We start from the raw sequence: 18237 nt of genomic DNA, 5'->3' as shown, positions 1-18237 counted from the left end.
CACTGTGGTCGTGTTACAGCTTTCACAAGGAAACTCTTCTGTACTGTATTAGTGGTTGTGAAGATTGTTAAGGGTGTCTAACACACGACTCTGTCGAAAGCCTGCAAATTGTTAAAGCTGCACGTTTCAACAAAGATGCAGAAATGGCTCCTCTCTGTTACTCCCTACTCCCTGCTTTCTGAGCAGTTTGCCCCTATACATTACAACGGAATTGGAATCTCCTCATAGTTTCCACGGATATCTGGAAAACTTCAGCTTGAAGGTGCATCATTTCTGAATTGCAAAATCTTAAGTGTGAAGGAGGCAAAGTGAAGCCACATATTGATTGTGTTGACTCTCAAGGACACTGAACCAGAGGAGCGTTTTACATTTCGAATCAATGCAATCCTTTAATTTACACTGAAAGATTCTTTATGGATTCTTTTATTTCAGTCCAATGAATATCATAGTTTAGATTTCAAACACTTGATACAGGCCTTTCTCAGGAATCATCCCAGTGATTCTGCTTTTCATTCCATTTCCAAGGTACAGCAGCATCACTACATGAACAAGTGTTAATGATTAGACGTAATACACACTTTCAGCTGCTATTCACACTGATCAAGCCTCTTGTTGCTGGAGCTCCTATGACATGCTGTTAGACTGCAATTTACTTCTATTAAAAGGAGTTGTGTGCTAACCTCTCCTGAGCTATTGCACGTGCAACCACAAATTGACCTCAATTATTTTCCAAATCTGCCTTCTCTTCTGTGTAGAAAGACATTCTCAGGGGTGCTTCATTGGGCCATTATTTTCTCTATTTCTTATAGGCATATCCTTCACAGACTGTCAATAAGCAGCCTATTAAAGCCTTGAATGTTGAGTGTGTACAAGAGCTGCGCTGATAAACAAGTCACTGTCTACCTTGCATTGAAGGGTTTCTCCCATCCAGAGACTGAAATGCATTCCTGACTTTATTACACACAAGAAGGCTATATTAAACCCTGCATTTGTAAAGCACTGGTTCCAAAACTTTCAGCTGAACCAACCAACCCCTGTGGGTAAGAAATGTCAGCTTTATCTACATATTTAAATATCCTGAAATACAAAATCGTTGTTTTATTTCTATTTTTATTTTATTTTCATTTTAGTTCTGGTTGTTAAGAAAAGGTTTAGTCGCACGTCTGGAAAGGCAAACAGCGGAAGATGGGTTTCTTAATTCATTTGAAACATGTCAAGTGTAAAGTCTGCCAGTCTTAGATTAGATTATCGGTTCAGGAGCTAAGTTTGAAACATTACGAATATCCTCCTAAATTCAGTGCGCCCTATCTAACGTGATTACATTTAAAAAATAACCATTTACTTTGGATTACAGCTCAGACGGATTATCCATGGAATAAATGTCACCTTTTTAAGATAACAATTCTGAGCTAAACCCTTTTTTCAACAGGCCGTTTTAGGATGTTCATTTTTACATTGAAATGTAATGGTCTGGCTGTTCAATACATTCTTCCTGTACACTGCAGTTTATCAGAAAGCAGATCTTGTTGACTGTCCAGTTTTATCTGTACAGTGTGTATGCAGCAATGAATCCATGACTATACTCCAGGCAAGCTGTCATTTAGAATTGTACCGAATATATTTTGTGGTGCTAAATGATAAGCATTTGATCAAACTATGTAGCAATGACGATAATCCACTTACTTTTATTGCTTCTCAAACTATAAACCATTCGAGATTTAGATGCATTTTTAAGCAGTGATTCGCCATCAGATTCCTTGGTTTCGTCCATTCATTCATCTGTCCAGACTCCTTCTACTGCCCATGGGGAACAGGACAACGCATTGCACAAGCAATCAGGTTAATCTGCACGGCTTTTGGCTTGCAGTAAAGATCAATGGAGGTTGTAGATCTCTTCATATGATTGAATGAGATCTCGTGTTTCCAGTGGTGTCCTGCATCTGTAGGGGTATTGGAATCAAAGCCAGGCCAGGGTTTTAGGGAAGCAGGATAACAGGGTGCTCTTCTGTGAAAAATAATACTACAGCAGGGGTGGCCAACCCTGGTCCTGGAGAGCCACAATCCTGCAGGTGTTCTGGGTATCTTTAAATCATCAATTGTTAAAGACCTGGAAAAAATATTAGTGTTGACCAATTAAGAAAGTAATTGAGAACCAGAAGACCCTGCGGCTCTCCAGGACCTGGGCTGCCCCCCCCCCCACCCCCCCCCCCCCCCCCCCGTGCTATGCTGTCTTGAATCACAGATTGATTTTTGTATGCGTTTTAAGGTTGCATCGCGTTTTATTATATTGTGTAAATGTAAATCTAATTACGATAAAGACAATTATATTGCTTGCATGCTCCTCTCGATCTACAGGTGCTTTTTTTTAATAAAAAAGAAAAGTTAATTCAGAGCAAATGAAAAAATGCACATATCCACTAATACCACATGTTTTAATTCTTCTTACAGGCCGTGTCTTTTAAACTGCCATCAAGGTCTTATAAGCTTACATGACATTGCAAGATCCACCCAGAGCCCTGCTGTTTTATGCTGACTGGGATGAATGTATTGATCGTGGAAACAGCTAGACATTAATCACGCTATCTGGGTGACACAAGACGTGCTACCACATGAAGCTTGCTTTTAAAACAAAAAAGCGTGCGTCTCGTTCAATCGCTCCTGGTAATAATCTTTATCTTGAACATGTGTCATCCCTCCATATCCAGCGTTAATAAAGCACTGTGGGGCTCGCGGACCTCAATCGAGGTCATTGTCATGTAGGAGACGGTTTCATTGCACAGGATCGCTAGTGTCTCCATGTTCATTTTAAGCCCGGGGGGCAAGTATATTTTCTTGTCAAGTTCAAATATACAACAGCCCAGAAATTGCCATTTTTTTTAATTTTAAAAAACATGAAAAAACACACATGGAAATGTCTAATTGAATAGGAGAATAAATAAATAAAATGAAAAAGAACATTTTCACGTAAATATGACACTCCTATTTTGGTTCAGACACATTCCTGTAAAAAAAAAACCCTTGGACCCATGGATCGAGAGTTCTAAACGTCACTGGGATGGAGACTGGGGATATATCAGGAATGCTGCTGATTGGTCTATTGAAATATGTGGTCTGAGGCACATTTAATAGGAGCGAGTGGGGAGACTTGTCGTATCCGTTTCATTGCATTGTACAATTAAAACAAGGTGAAAGGATACACTAGTAAATGTGTGCTCCCTGTGCAATGTTTTCCTTTAAAAAAAAAAAAACCTTTTGGTGCTTCTAGTTTATCTGGGGCAATCTCACAGGAGGAGTGAGTGCGTTCCTCAAGTGTCTTGTTTCTTTATGCAGACATTGAGAGAACTGCCTGGGATGTAAATTGAACCCGGGATGATGGGGACTGTCATCTGAATTAATACCACAAATCAGGCGAAGCGTGACAACATGAATTACGGCGATGCAAATTTAACAGCATGTCAAAAGCGTTTTGCTGAATTGGCGCAGAGCGTTCGGCTGGGGTAACTGTTTAGCAGGTGATTAATAGAAAAACAAAACGAACGCCGGGTGTATTCCTTTCTGTTGTCTTCCAGGGGCAGCTTGACGTCTGTTTACCTGTAAGGCTTGATTGACTGAAATGGCATCTAATTTGATCAGACTGCATCCTTCCCTAGAACACAGAATAAGAATGTCAATATAAATAAAGGTATATGAATGTAAGCGGTTCTAAAGGGGGAAAGATTATTTATATCATGTAATACAATAGCAAGGGGATTTGACGCACAAGATTCATGACAGGGGTACCATCATGTGATTATTAGTGGGTCATCACGGCCGGGGGCTTCGACAGGAGCAGAATACAGGAAGCTGACCGCCTTGTCATTACCTCTCCACAGGTCCTGAACGTGAGCTTGCTGGAAGGGGAGACGGTCACTCTGGAGGACCTGGGAGGGCAGGAGCCGGCCGTCCTGGCCAACGAGTCCATCCTGATGAAGGGGCTAGTGGTGCGGAGCTGGAGCAACCAAGTGGCAGTCCGCTTCCAGAGCTTCCAGCTCCCCCACGCTGGGTCCTTTCACTTTCAATACCAAGGTACTGCTTCTGTACACCAGCACGGTTACACAGGCCAGGCAGCAAGGCTTTCTGCAGCTGGAGCTTGCATTACTTCATTTTTCAAAAGAAGGCAGTGTGGTTGATACAAAAATTCCCTTTCAAGCTTGTATGAGAAACCTGTACCAGTCCATGGTAAAAGGACAATGTGGTAAAGCACAGTGGCAGCATGGTAAAGCATGGTAAAAGCATGGGAAGGCATGGCAAGCTGCTAAATTGTTATGCATGTTTACCACGGCACAGTAATCTCTGTCAAGGTCACGGTCAGCAAGACAAAGGGACTGATTTGTTGTTCTGTTTACATGCATTTCAGTACACAGCAGCCCCGTTATTCATTTCTCCCCAGCGATTGACAGCGCTAAACTGTAACACGAATTGCTCGGGCTACAACTTTTCAAAATAACGAATCCAAGAATCCTGATGCTTTTTCATTCTGTCACTCTTCGACGAGGGTTTTTAATTACCGAGGCTATCTATCAAACTAGCATTACTGCTTACGTTCCAAGAGTCAGGGGAAACGTGAACGATCCATCTCCACAACAAATCGAATCCAGCCAATTAATAAGGATCCCAGATGGGTCTGCATTGCAAAGCAGCTTGTGATGGACAGCTGCCGTTTAGATTGTTTCAGTACAAAAAGACGAACTGAACTGATTGTTGGACGAGGCCATTCCAAACCCTCTGTTTCAACCTCGTGCTGCTATAAAGCCATATTTCCACATTCTCTTAAATGGCATTGTTTAGGGATAAGAAAAATTGTGTTGTCAAACTGTCTTAGGCTTATGTGAGGGGAGAGCAATAATTAAGCCTCCCTTTGGGCTCTATGCAGTCTCTACACCCCAACCCCTATGCCTTGTTTGCAGTGTTACAGATACAGCCTTGCAGATACATTATTAGCCCTGTATCGTTCAAATCAGGCTCTACTCCAGGGCACCTTTAGGCTTTATTGTTATCACAGTGACCCCTAGATGACAATAAAATCTATTCATTATGTCATGATTTTTCATGAGTTATTGTCTTTGTATTTATCACTGCAGAGAAAATGAGGAGGAGTAATTGCAAGTAATAGCAACAGAATATGCAAGTATGCATTAAAACTAAAATATTCAGTATGACACGCAGGGACCTAATAGGGTTTTATTACCACGTTTATATAGTAACTGGAACCGCGTCCGCTCACTCTTAAAGACTCTTGAGTGAGTATCCAGCAGGACTCACAGTCTCACTGATTTAGCGGATGTTTTATGGCAGGGCTGGGTTGTCGCAGCTCACTCATCTCCAGGTTTCTCTCATCCTTTTAGCCAAGCTGGGGACCTGCTGTGTCACTTTAATTTAAGTGCCGGCTTTATGGAGTTCAAGTACGTTTGCTACAATAGCAAAAACCAAACTTTTAAGATAACTTTTATTTCAGAACTCAAAGCAAAACGTTGAACCCCGCTGTACCCCCAATAATAAAGTCTCTGCAAACGTTGTTTTTTGCAGTTTATAAAGTGCTCCACGATGCCTTGTCGGTACATTTCACATACTCTGTTAAGCATCCACAAAGTGTCGATTAAGTATTTATATATTACTCCTTGCGGGCGTTGAAGAGTTTAAGCTAACTTTATGAACTCCAGAACTAGAGATGAAAGTTACACTCGCTGTAAACCAGTCCATCTGGACATAAACAGCATGTGTACAGGGTACGGAACGCCCCACTAAAGGGACTGGTTGCCACAGCAAGCAGATTCTTTATATCTTGATGGACTGGTTTTTAACTACCGGAGCACACACATGTTGAGCCAAAGCGAATGTTTTCATTGCTAACGTGGGACTTGCCAGAGATCCAGGTGTTTAGCTGTCAAGAGTGGTTCAGAAACAAACCCGAATCTCTTTGCAAAGGAGCCTCGTCTTGTCCTTTGATCACTATTCCCTGTGTAGCTCATTAGGAAGCGGCTGATGTTGACGGTAGGAGTGGGAGCGTTTTGGCTCAGAGAGATTGGAATGCTCACGTACAGGATACATGATAAACGATGCAAAGGGAGAGCTAAAAAAAAGTCTACCTGTTCCTGGGAGGACTGAAGGTCTTCGCTAATTACCAGGCTTCTTGAGTTGACAGCAAGGCGGCTGGTATTCGTAGAGAGAGAGGCTTGTAGTATCAGCCTAGTACTCAGTCCTGCTGTGGAACGGTTTATATGTGCAATAGGGCTACACCTAACTGTACAGCATCAATGTGCATGTAATTACATTGTAATAACAGGGTAACTACCAATGGTTCAAGATATTGCATTGTAAATATTGTGAAAATAGATGGAAATGTTCTTTCATTGATAAAATACATGCAGGCTTTAGCAGTGTTTAATGATGTTGATCAAGGGAAGTCCATCTGATGAGTGCTACTCTTTCATGGCGTATAAACTGTTATTGCAACTGTTATTGCTGTAAAGAAATTGCGTGGTGTATGGAACGCATTTGCAATCTTGCAGTTAAAACGGGTTCTGGCCCCAGCAGGGCTCATTCAACCAGAGCAGCACTTCTTTATGAGCTTGCGTTAAGGATGGCAGTATAACATATATATTGTGTCTTATTTCATAGGAAATATAATATCACTTAAATGTATCTTGATGGCACAAGCATTTTTCTACCGCGGCTTTTCTGAGATGCCAACGCCACTTCTTACAGAATCTGATTTTCCTTTCAAGTACTGAGCTGTGCTGACTGGGCTCAGCCTTGATTAGCATCTGAGAGCTGACAAAATCAGGCTGCAAGGTGTGATGGCTACATGCAGTAGATAACTCCTATCTGTCTGTGTGTGGGGGAGAAAGAACGTGTGGTTAGAGGGCAGCAAAGAACTGACCGCTTCCATTGAGATTGCCTCACGTACATCTGTAATCCCCTCCCATGCCACTTCATAGCTGCAACACGTCAGTTAAATTCTTCAACATGACCCGTATAGAGATCCAGGAATGACAACGCTATGCTGTAGTGTAGAGATGTGTTATCAAATGCCTCTTTCATTGTGATTTGGGAGCAAAACCATTTTTTAACATTTGGCTTTGATGAAATTGATCCGTTGAGTAAAGTTGGTCATATGTACAGTAGCTATATCTTTCCATACAACAGATCAAATATATTACTGGGACAAAACACTGAAGAGACCCCTGTCTGTATGTGAAAGAAATGTGGGGTAGCTGATAACTAATGCAAATTACTCCCTGAGAAGACATTGAAATGCTTATAATATACAGCAGGGCCAGAGAGTCGCTGTGGTGCAATATGAGTTTGTGATTAGCTGAATAGCAATCCATTAAAACCCCCTTTGTTGGTTCGCAAGAAACCCTCCTGTCTCTCCAGCTCTTTCATCTCTGTAATAGCTTCTGTGCTGAGATGGGATGAAATGCGAAAGCAATACTGTAGGACTGCTCCAGCTCTTGGCATCCATAGAAATACAGGCTTAAAAAGTCAAGGGATTTAAATAAACGATAGGCTCTGGCATGACAAAGGTAGACTGTGCTGAGCAGCGTTCCAGTTGATACTGAAGGGACTGCTTTAAAAACAGCGAGGGGGGCCACAGAGGTCCCGTATGATTTAGCATGCAAGGCCCGCTACAGTTAGTCAAGAAAGAATTTTGTCGGAGAAACTATTTGTCAATGTCAATTGGTATACAAAAAGTGCTTCCTGGTCCTCAGCAAGACAAACTGCGCTGCGTCAGGTATCTCCTCTAAGCAGTCTAGGAAACAGGGCGTCTTTCATTGATTTGTCATTCTTTCGAGGCACCAGGTATCAGTTTTGATTTTCAGTGCAATGTTGCTCAAGGATTCTTTTCCACATTGTATCAGTGAGCTGAGCCAGGTGGAAGAAAGGCACTCGGAAGACTATCCCAGCCGAAGCTTTAGAAGTAATGGAGAATGATAGGAGGTTGAAACCCTTTGGAAATGTGTTGAACCTCAGTGTGAATCAAGGACAGCCTCCTGCTACCTTTCCATCCCGCTGTGTCACAGAAACAGGGGATCGATCGCTCCATTACCAGAGTCTCTGCAGGCGCGAGAAAGTTGGGTCTGGTCTCCTTTACACCCAACTTTGATATATTCAGGTCAAATTTCTTTCTTTCGTTGCTTACTAAATACTCAAACACAATTTGTTCAAGAGAAGTCTATTTGTAATCCTGTCCTTTGCACAGTACAGTACAGCGCTGTGAAGCCGTGAGATTTAATTAGCTTCAATTATCCTAATCTACCTTGCCAGCAATCAATATCACATTATTATGAGGTTAACTCCTTCATTATGGTAAACAATAAAAACAGTAATTGCATGGGAATTGCTTTTAACCAGCAGGTTTTCGAAGATGAGATTTGCTCTGATAATGTTATTGTCAAATTAAAATGAGAATCACTGTAAAAAAAACAAATACCGAAAAATAAACATCATGAAAAAAAAAAACAAGGACAAATGTAGGACACTTTAAAAGCTACTCCCTGAATTCCCAAGGAACAATAAACCTTTAAACGCGGTGGCTTCTTCCGGAAAGAATTTCTGAAGTTTTAGAAATGACCACTAGAGGTGTGCAACTGTCATTTCTATCCCCTGTGCAGGTGTGTCAACTTTGAGTTAGCAAATGAAAAATCTCTAGACAAGATCAGTTTCACACTTCAAACCAGCTTCTAGAATCTTTCCCGGTGGTTGAAAAAGGATGTTTTTGCTGGAATAGTTAGTAAGCTTGATACAATCTAAACAGGAACAGCAATAGAGAATGAAAGAGAGCACACACAGCGGACTATGTAACAGATAACAAATGAAATATAAAGCATCCCTGTAACTCTTTCAGTGCTGCAAACCCGTATAGCCGACACAGGAGCAGTAAAAGGGGCTTGGTGGCTCCTGAACAAAGTGAAGAAATAGCTGAAAGTCGGTCGGAAGCTGAACGATGGCAGAGACAAGTCGCCTGTCTCAGTGGTGGAGTGTCACTGTCACTCACGATCACTGCGCACTCATGACAGAAGCATCTGTTCATGTCCCCGCCGGTGTCATCCTCAATATCAGCTCTCCAGGGTGGAAGCCTCGCCTGCTGGAGACCTATTGATTTCACTGAGGCTCCTCTTCAGAACATTTAGCAGGGAGGGTTCGAAGGAGGATTTCCTTCGACATGTGTGGATGGATGTTAAGTGTGGATTAGGAGCACGTTCACCAATACACCACCAAAACAAGTTCCATGTTAGGAAGTTGTAACTGTTGCATAATCATATCCACTTTGTTTCTATAATGTCTTGTGATCTGATTATCGTCCTTAAAAAAAACAAAATCTTACCAAACTCCAGCTAGCATTTTCACTTAGTGTACATTAAAAGGATGATGTTTCTGGATCCGTTGCCAGTTATTCGCCAGCAGGATTGCCCCTGGAAGCTATAAAGATTCAGATGCCTGCCACGGGATGTGATTAGAACATGCTGTAGCTACAGCACATCATGATTAGAGCATGCTGTAGCTACAGCACATCATGATTAGAGCATGCTGTAGCTACAGCACATCAAGTTTAGTAAATGAACATCTGGCAGGGTGCTTGTTTAGAGCCCCCCTCGCATCTCTTCAGCTTGCAGCTCACAAAGCTGGCTATTGAAGCCACTGCACGTTTGCTACTCTGTATCGGGTCTCAGTCGAGTCTACAGGCTTCCTATCTGATCTGCTTTCATTAAAAACAAAGAAAACAACCAAAACAACAACAGTGCAAACGTCCCGCTCCTGCAGCGGTGTGTTCATGAGAACACAGCAGATGACGATCCGTGCAGCGGAATGCTTTTTAAGAAATGTAATGAACGACTGACGGGGGGGGTGCCGGGGGAGGGGGGTGGGGCGACGAAATCTGTGAAAATAACAGTTACCCCAAGGCACGTCTGAAAAAGAGTGAGGCTTATAACAGCTGTGAATCTCCTCCGGGGAGCTGACAAACGCAATCCGAAGGATAAAGGTAATTTAAAGAGTGTTAGTGCTGTATTTATCTTCCATTAGGTAAAGGTTGTTCTGAAATCCAGGGGGTTTTATGCCTAGTACTTGGCTGTGTTGCTTATTGACTTCCTTAGCTGATAATGACAATTTCACACTTTCACCTTGTGACTTGCAATGAAGATCATCTAGGAACTTGCAAATGTTACATGTTTAAACAGCAATGCTCTGACGTTACTACATATAAAACACTCGTGCTGCAGCCAAATAGAAATACAGTATAATGTGGAATGAAAGACTATACATAAATAGACTGTAATGATAGCCCTATACGATCAGGAGTGCCTTTAATAGAAATACTGGAAGCATAACAGGATACCGTTTGTATAAGTGCCGGATCCACTATCAGCAGTGACTCAGTTATTACTGAGGTGAGTTCCCGAGGGGCTCACCTAGTGCAGGCACTACCGCCTGGTGTGCAGGACGAGTCATACAGCGAGGGAATCATTGCAGGTGTCTGACTGTGCCAAGATGCATTGATCCTGACGCTCCCGAGGGTTGGGGAGGTAAAACCAATTTAAAAAATGCAATGTTATTTACACCCAAGTGACTGTACAGAAGATGTTCTGAATAAGAGGGTGTTAGATGTTGCAATGGGAATAGCCTTTGAATTGAAACACCAGAAGGTTTTGCAAGTCTTCTGTGCATAGCTATGAACAAGTGTCTTTAGAACCAGCCTGTGTATGCATTTAACACACGACAAGCGCCAGCTTGTCATGGTCATCTCTACATCTCTGGCTATTAAATACTAATATACCATTCTCCTGTCTGCTTCCTTCTGATGGCATTATCACTGTAGTGTATACACTGTATGCAAGCAAGGATATCAATTATCTATTCAATTCGATCATTAACTAATTAATGACTGCTGTCGAAACATCATGGAGTGCTTAATGTTTGTCTATTGAGATCTTAATTCTGAAAAACCTCTTATATTTCACACATGTATGCACACATGTGCACACCAACTATTGCTGATGTGTCTTTGTGGATTTGTATTATGCAAGTCTGAACTTTTCTCATTTGAAGTTTTCCAAAATAAGCCAATACAAATTCTAAAGAGCAGTTTTCTATGGTAATTCATTCTGTGGGCCATCTCCTGGGTTTTTCAGAGAGAGAGAGAGAGAGAGAGAGAGAGAGAGAGAGAGAGAGAGAGAGAGAGAGAGAGAGAGAGAGGTCCTCAATGGTGCTCTGTTCTGATAGTACAAACCCATCTTCCAGAGTCTGTTGCGTTATTTATTTTTTTCAATGTGCATTTATAGAGCAGCTAAAGGCTTTAAAGAAACACATCAACGCATTTTCTAGAGGTCTCTCGGAGAGCGATCATCACTTATACAGAGTGCTGATTATAAAGTCAACCGACCGCTTGTAACGAAGCACTGCAGGCTGGAAGACGTCTATAAGCGTAATTGCATTGAATGTAAAGCATGGGGTTTGCATCATAATGACAACGGATAATGCAGAATGCAGAGTTTCAATTGAAGAGGAGCTGTGAAGCTGATGGATTAGCAGAGCGTTGGCTGAGTTTCCTTTCCCACTGGGACCCATTTTCAGAAGCACCGGAGTGTCAAGTAACAGAAAATCATTCCCAATCCCTTTTTGAATCTGCAAATCATTAAGGAGCTCTGGAAGAGGCTACCTGACACAAACTCTCAGTCTCTCATTAGCTAACCTGAACCAATAGTTCATTATTGCTGGTGTGCTAACGCGATCTGCTTGGAACATAGACATTTCTGTCAGCTGTGGGCTCAGCGGGGGGCAGTTTAAAACATCAGGATACTTGCTATATAATTGAAATTCCCTAAAAACATTATATATTTGACTGGAGTTTTATTCAGGTCACAGACGAGTGACAATTCAGTGTGGCAATTTCAGTAAAAATCACATTAGAGAGAGACGATAGCTCTGTCAAGAGTGATGGCTTTGTGACTGTGACACATCCTGTTGGAGATTCTCTTTACTGACATCTAATCCTCTGACAGCTCAGGCTATAAGTTCAACGACTGTGTCGCCTGCATTTAAAGAAGCTACACTTCACAGGTTCCCAGAAATAAACTTGTCTGCATTCCTTTCACCACCCCTAGAGCATTCTGAGGTCTCCTGCCATTAGAAAACAGGAAACCAAGTCATTAAAACCAGGATCAATTGTACCTACTTCAGCTTAACCCCTAAGCATCTGCTAACCGTGCTAACTGCTCGGTCATTTGTCACAGAAACCAGACCATGCAAAACCTTTCCCTGTTTTAAACAAATCATTTGAATTGCACACTTTAAAACCTGTTCATTATGAATGCATGTCGATTGAGGGTGCAGGGAAAGCGATTTTGGAACAGGGTTTGACTTGGTGTGAATTCAATAGGAAATCAATATGGATAACCAATTTGAATTATTGACACTTACAGTTCTGGCTAACGCAGCAGCCTTTCACCTTCTGGGATTGAATCCCCATTAGTAAAATGCACATTACATACAAAACAGCAAACAATTCAGCACTGACTGTAAAACAGAAGGCAGGTATTGAATAAGAAAAAAAACACACGGTCCCTGTGGACCAGGGTAGGCTTGAGGCAACTCAAAGGGCAATGTGAAGAATCACTGATACAGCTGTAAAAAAAACAAAACTATATCACTTGTGTTGAGTGCCACAGCAGCTGCTGTAACAGTTACAGCTCCCTTAATACAATTATTTTTACATAAATATGAAGTATGGCAGAGAATACGCATCATTTTAATGATTGTGCACATTGGGCAATTTCACAGGAATGAAAGGCACCACTTTGCTCACCTTACCTACTTCAACTGTGCTCCTCAGAGCTCTTCTGCAAAGCACTGTTAGAAAGCAAGCACAGCAGTGTATTGCACACCGCCCTGATTGAAAATCACTGCCGTTTCAGCAGGACACGGTCAGCTCGCCGCTCTTTCTTCATTGCACAATTTATAAATCATTTTTGCTAGTCCAAATGCTTGAAAGTCATCGAGATTCAAGGATTGATTGATACACCTTACGCTGAAAAAAAAAAAATACTATAAGGCTGTATATGGGTAATGCTTTTCATTTAGAAAAGTTCTACTTAATCTTTTTAATTAGGACCTTAGGACCTAATTACATTTTGAAAAAAGTGAACTTGCCCGAAATGAATTATTTCAGTAATTTCTTCTACTTTAATATAAGTGACATAATTTAATTTAATTTAAACAAAGTAATTATTTCATGTTCTGTTCTGGAATCAAGTACTAATTAAAAAACTAAATTATTAAATGAATGTGGGCAAGTAATTAAAGTTAAGATACATGCTATTTTATTATAGCTAATAAGTGATATTTCATTATAAATTGATACTTTGTATTAGTTCTCTATTATCTCTACTAAAGAACTAATACTACGCGGTGATCTGATTCAAACATTCAAAATCCTAAAAGTTACAGACAATGTCGACCCAGGGGACTTCTTTGACCTGAAAAAAGAAACAAGGACCAGGGGTCACAAATGGAGATTAGATAAAGGGGCATTCAGAAGAGAAAATAGGAGGCACTTTTTTACACAGAGAATTGTGAGGGTCTAGAACCAACTCCCCAGTAATGTTGTTGAAGCTGACACCCTGGGATCCTTCAAGAAGCTGCTTGATGAGATTCTGGGGTCAATAAGCTACTAACAACCAAACGAGCAAGTTGGGCTGAATGGCCTCCTCTCGTTTGTAAACTTTCTTATGTTCTTATGTTCTTAATATGAAGGCGAGCCTTGACCCCTAAGATATGGCAGAGCTTGTTGAATATAAAATTATGCACTATAGTGGTAAGATGAGCCAATCTAAATAAAATGATTGTCAATCTACTGCATGGTTGATGCAGCCCATGCTGTGTTTAATAGAAATGGGTATTTCTTTTCAAGATGTTATATAAACTGATGAAGTCTTGCTAATATCTATAAGCAGATTTCATTTGCAAGCATTACATGCAAATCTGAAATAACGGGGGTACTTTACATGGATGCTATTATGTAATAAAATGTAATATGATAGGCATTATAAAACTAATGGGACTAGTGATGATTAAAGTTCTAATTAAGAAAAACTTTCCCTTCGTGTGGCATCTCTTAATTGATGTGTCATCCAGGCAGTGGAAATGGTAAAGCTTGTAGTCTTATGAAATGATATAGACTGTTATTTCCTTAGAGCCTCAGTAACAGTCTTTCAAAGCTGAAATCTGAAAGCTTTACTTAATTATAAATGTCAGCATGACTTTTTCTATTAATACCATTTTTGGTGCTTAATAACAATTGCTACAGCAGCACAAAGGACAAAGAAATAAATGAATTTTCTTATTCTGAGGAATACAAGTTTTGAACAGAGAATGATAAACCTTGGACATTTTGTAAAATTTAAATTAACATTCAAATGTCGTTTATATAGAGTCAAAGGGAAGTTAATTAGTGTTAATTAATATTATTTTGGTTGGCTGAAATTTTGGTATTTGAAATGGGCTCATTGTATTTTACTGTTGTTAATTCCTGCTCAGTTATATCTGAAAGGCTATGTAGCTCTGTCTGATCTGAGCTCTGTTGCTTGCATTGCACAGGCAGGCAGATCTGAATTGGCATGAAATTTCATCTAAAATTGAGCTAAACATCCCATCTGCCTGTGTCCTTGTAACCTGAGCTGTGCCACTCTATTATTTACAATGAGGCCTGATGAGTCCAGTGCAAACAAATTCCCTCTCCCTATTTTATAATTGATGTCTCAGCAAAAAAAGGAGATGCATTTTTCACGGGGTCATTTAAAATGCATGAGATTTAATAGACAATTCATTTGTGTAAATGAGTTTAGCATGACCCTGCTGAAAATCCACTCTCTATATCTATTGCCTTCCTGCTGGATTCTCAGTTGTTATATAGGTTACAGTAGCTCCGGGCAGATCAGTGCTGGAACTGGAATTTGCAATAGTGTGTTCTCCTTGAGTGAGCAGAATTTATGGATCACAATGCAAGAGCCTGTGAATTATTGTACTGGTGGCTTCAATTAATTCAAATCTTTTGCATGGATTTACCAAACAAAATCCTAATGAAGGGTATGCAAGTTGAAAGTAGACTTGCAGGGGAGTAAATGTAGCCTTCCAACAGAATCAAATCCAGTTAGACGCAGGGTTCCAAACCCCAAGCCCTAATTGTTAGATTTATTCTGCTGCTTGCCTAATTTACAGTACTTGCAAGTCTTTCTCGCCATTGCTCCAGTGAAACATTACGCTTAAACAAAGATCAATAGCGCTATACTTCAAAAACAAATGAAGCTAGGAGAGCTTTACTACCGCGTCTCTGTGATGTATTGATATTTATATGGTTGGGTTAAACACTCAATTGAAATAGTCAACTGTTCAATAAACGCTATTAAAGATATAAGTGTGGACCTCTACAAATACTTTGTAATGAAGGATTAGCGGGCAGATTGTACCTATCTGGAATGCACACACTCTGCTGTAATGCTACTCACTGCCTGCCTAAGAAGGGGGCCAGTGACTGCTCTGCTCTGCAACAAGCCTTCCTTTAGATTGCATGGTTAAGAATGAAATGGAACTCCCTGGTGCATGTCTAGCGGTCATGCTGTTGAATGACCAGATCCCGTATGGAATGGACAGAATGACATGCACGAGGTGAGTAATAAGTGGCATTAACATGCATATTTAATTCAATGTGTTGCATTTACAACGCTGCAAACCAATGGATGCTTTTACACTGTGCTTTCCTGAATGTCTCGGGTTTGAGCTCGTCTGCCTGGCGCTTGATTTCCACACCAGCGTCCTGGAAGATATCTTAACCGTGGGATTGGCTCGATCAGCCGATGGCAGCCCTACCCCACCCCCGGGTGTGATCTCTCCTACACACGAGAGGCTCTCTGCTCTACAATCAACAGGAGACATGACAAATAAAACACTCTTATACTATGCATACCCCTGCAGAGAAGCGCAGGGTGAGCTGGCACGAGAGAATAAAGTGGACTGAGCCAGCGGGCAGCACCGCTCAGCGGGAAGAAGGCAGCCTGAGTTATTATCAGCTGCAATGAAGAAGAAGAACCCTCTCTTCAGATGAATAGATTGAAACCAAACACAGTCCTGAACTGCTTTGGGAATCTATAATGCAGGTGGCTTTGAGGGATGGCTTGCGTGCAGAATACTGGCTCCCTTGTTCTATCCAGGTACAATTATAAGACCACAAGAATATACTGAAATACCATCAGAGACTGGGAGTCCACAGTTCAGTACATGAGCGTAGAGCAGTGTCTCAGAGTCAGTAAATATTATTATCATGATTATCCTGCAGAGTTTTTGATGGGGCTAGTCTAATGCCTATATAACTCTCTGGGTTAATTACTTGGATTCCCTTGCAGTTATTTGGCCAGGGAAGGACCCATTAAATTAGATGGGCCGTGCATATGCTCGCCATCACATAATGACATTACAGGGATGGAACTGCTCTGGGAGTGATGAAGAAGTCCTCCCTCTAATCTCTGTCTCTCACTAGGCAGAATCAAGCTGAACCACCTACTGCTAAGTTATTAGTTACGGTGCGATGCCCGTGATCTAGAGGAGGAGAAGGGAGAAGAAGAGGGATACACATGGCTGGAACATCGCAAATACATTGCATCGCTTTCCTTTCAGGGAGGAAATAATGTAGGACATCAAATTAGCATCTGTTGCCGCCGCGCCGACCCACTGTAAGCTAATTTCCTGACTCCAGTCGCTACGGCACCATTACGCGGAATAGCAAAACAACAGCGTTTTTATGAGCAATAAAGTTGTAAGAAAACAGCGACGTGGTGAAACTCAAATGACTGTGATTTAACACCCTTGGGATCAGCTTCACATAAAAGCAGCCTAGAGGGCCCTCCTCTGTGTTAGTATAATTGAAACTGATAATAATGTTAGAATAACAACCCTGAGTGCTGGCCAGGGTCCCGCTGCTCTCTGAGGATAGTAATAAACTAGAAATAAAATCAATGGCTGAAGGGGCGGTGTCCGTGCGGACTTGTCAGAGCTCTTTCATTTTGTTGGTGAAATTAGTTCCTGCAGAAACTCATTGTTCTGTGCCTTGATATTTTTATTTAAAACCATCCCTGAGTGAGTCTGGGACAGTGATTACACTGTAATAACCCTTCAATACTGAAACAAAGCAGTAAAAATGGGCTTGGTACAGCTCCTTGTACAGGACATTAATAACAATGCATTGATAAAGCACAAACTAGGAGCGAAGCCATTTCTAGAAATGGTGTTGATATTGTCAGGTTAATAAAGAGGATCATAGCGTTTGAAACATTTTCTGTGACAGGAGCCTCGGAGGGGAAGGCCTCGCACCGCTGCGGCTCGGAAACATATTTTATGGTTCCCATTAGGTAGGCGGTGGGGCTAATTTATCATCCTGTAAAACTAATGAGCGCTACCATGCAACCCACACGGCAACATGCAATTGAGGAGAGAGCTGGGACAATGTGCTACAATGTGTTCCAGCTAATTAATCTGCGTTCTTGCACACTGACTTCTTGATGGTTCTCTCTGGGTCACGCACCCGTACATTAGCTAGGCTTGGAAACACGGGAGAGTGTGTTTGGAAAGAACAAAGCAACCCTGCGGAGGCCACCCCCTTCTTAAATATACAGCCTGCAGAAAATGGGACATAAAAGGTAGCAACAAAGCCGGCAATTTACTTCCACTTAGAACTTCTTAAAGTGCAAAGATAACGACCCCTCTACCTTTGCCAACCGATCCACAGATCATTGACGCATTTGTGGCTGCCAAGCTGACGTTCATTGTTTAGAAAATGGCGTATCTTTAATTCTCGGAACCCTAGGGTTTCTCAAATTTCAGAACGGGAAGCATAATCATACTGCGTGAATGTAGAACACCTCAAAGCTCACAGGGATGGGTACCTGTGAAACAAGGAGGATGCCTCAGCTCTCCATGGACCTGGTAGTGCCAATTAAAGTTCTGAGGTACAACTGCACGCAACTAAGTCAAGTAAACAAATGTTTCAGCTAGTGCCTTCTGCAGTGTACTGTACTGAGAGAGGCACGGACGGATACGCTTGGATACTTCACTTAGTTTCTATCCTGTTGTCGGCCAGGGCGTGAGAGCAGTTCAGTGACCATGGCTAATCTCAAAATGACCGTGGTAAACTCCTGTAAGGGTAGGCAT

At 41.5% G+C, this 18237-nt stretch overlaps 1 protein-coding gene across 4 annotated transcripts in view; it reads left to right on the top strand.

The window, feature by feature from the left end:
• LOC131700482 (seizure protein 6 homolog) overlaps nucleotides 1-18237 on the top strand; it is a 129520-nt gene that overhangs the window by 84964 nt on the left and 26319 nt on the right. For all 4 annotated transcript variants that reach the window (XR_009308375.1, XR_009308374.1, XM_058997864.1 and 1 more), the window contains exon 4: nucleotides 3873-4065. Coding sequence is in view for 2 of the 4 variants with exons in the window: in XM_058997864.1 (XP_058853847.1) it covers nucleotides 3873-4065 (193 nt within the window). In the remaining 2 variants the exon portion in view is untranslated. The remainder of the gene's footprint in view (nucleotides 1-3872; nucleotides 4066-18237) is intronic.

This window comes from Acipenser ruthenus, chromosome 24 (genome assembly GCF_902713425.1).
Source record: "Acipenser ruthenus chromosome 24, fAciRut3.2 maternal haplotype, whole genome shotgun sequence".
NCBI classification, from domain to species: Eukaryota; Metazoa; Chordata; class Actinopteri; order Acipenseriformes; family Acipenseridae; genus Acipenser; species Acipenser ruthenus.
Note: the sequence above shows the minus strand (reverse complement) of the source record. Positions and strands in the feature narration are given on the sequence as shown.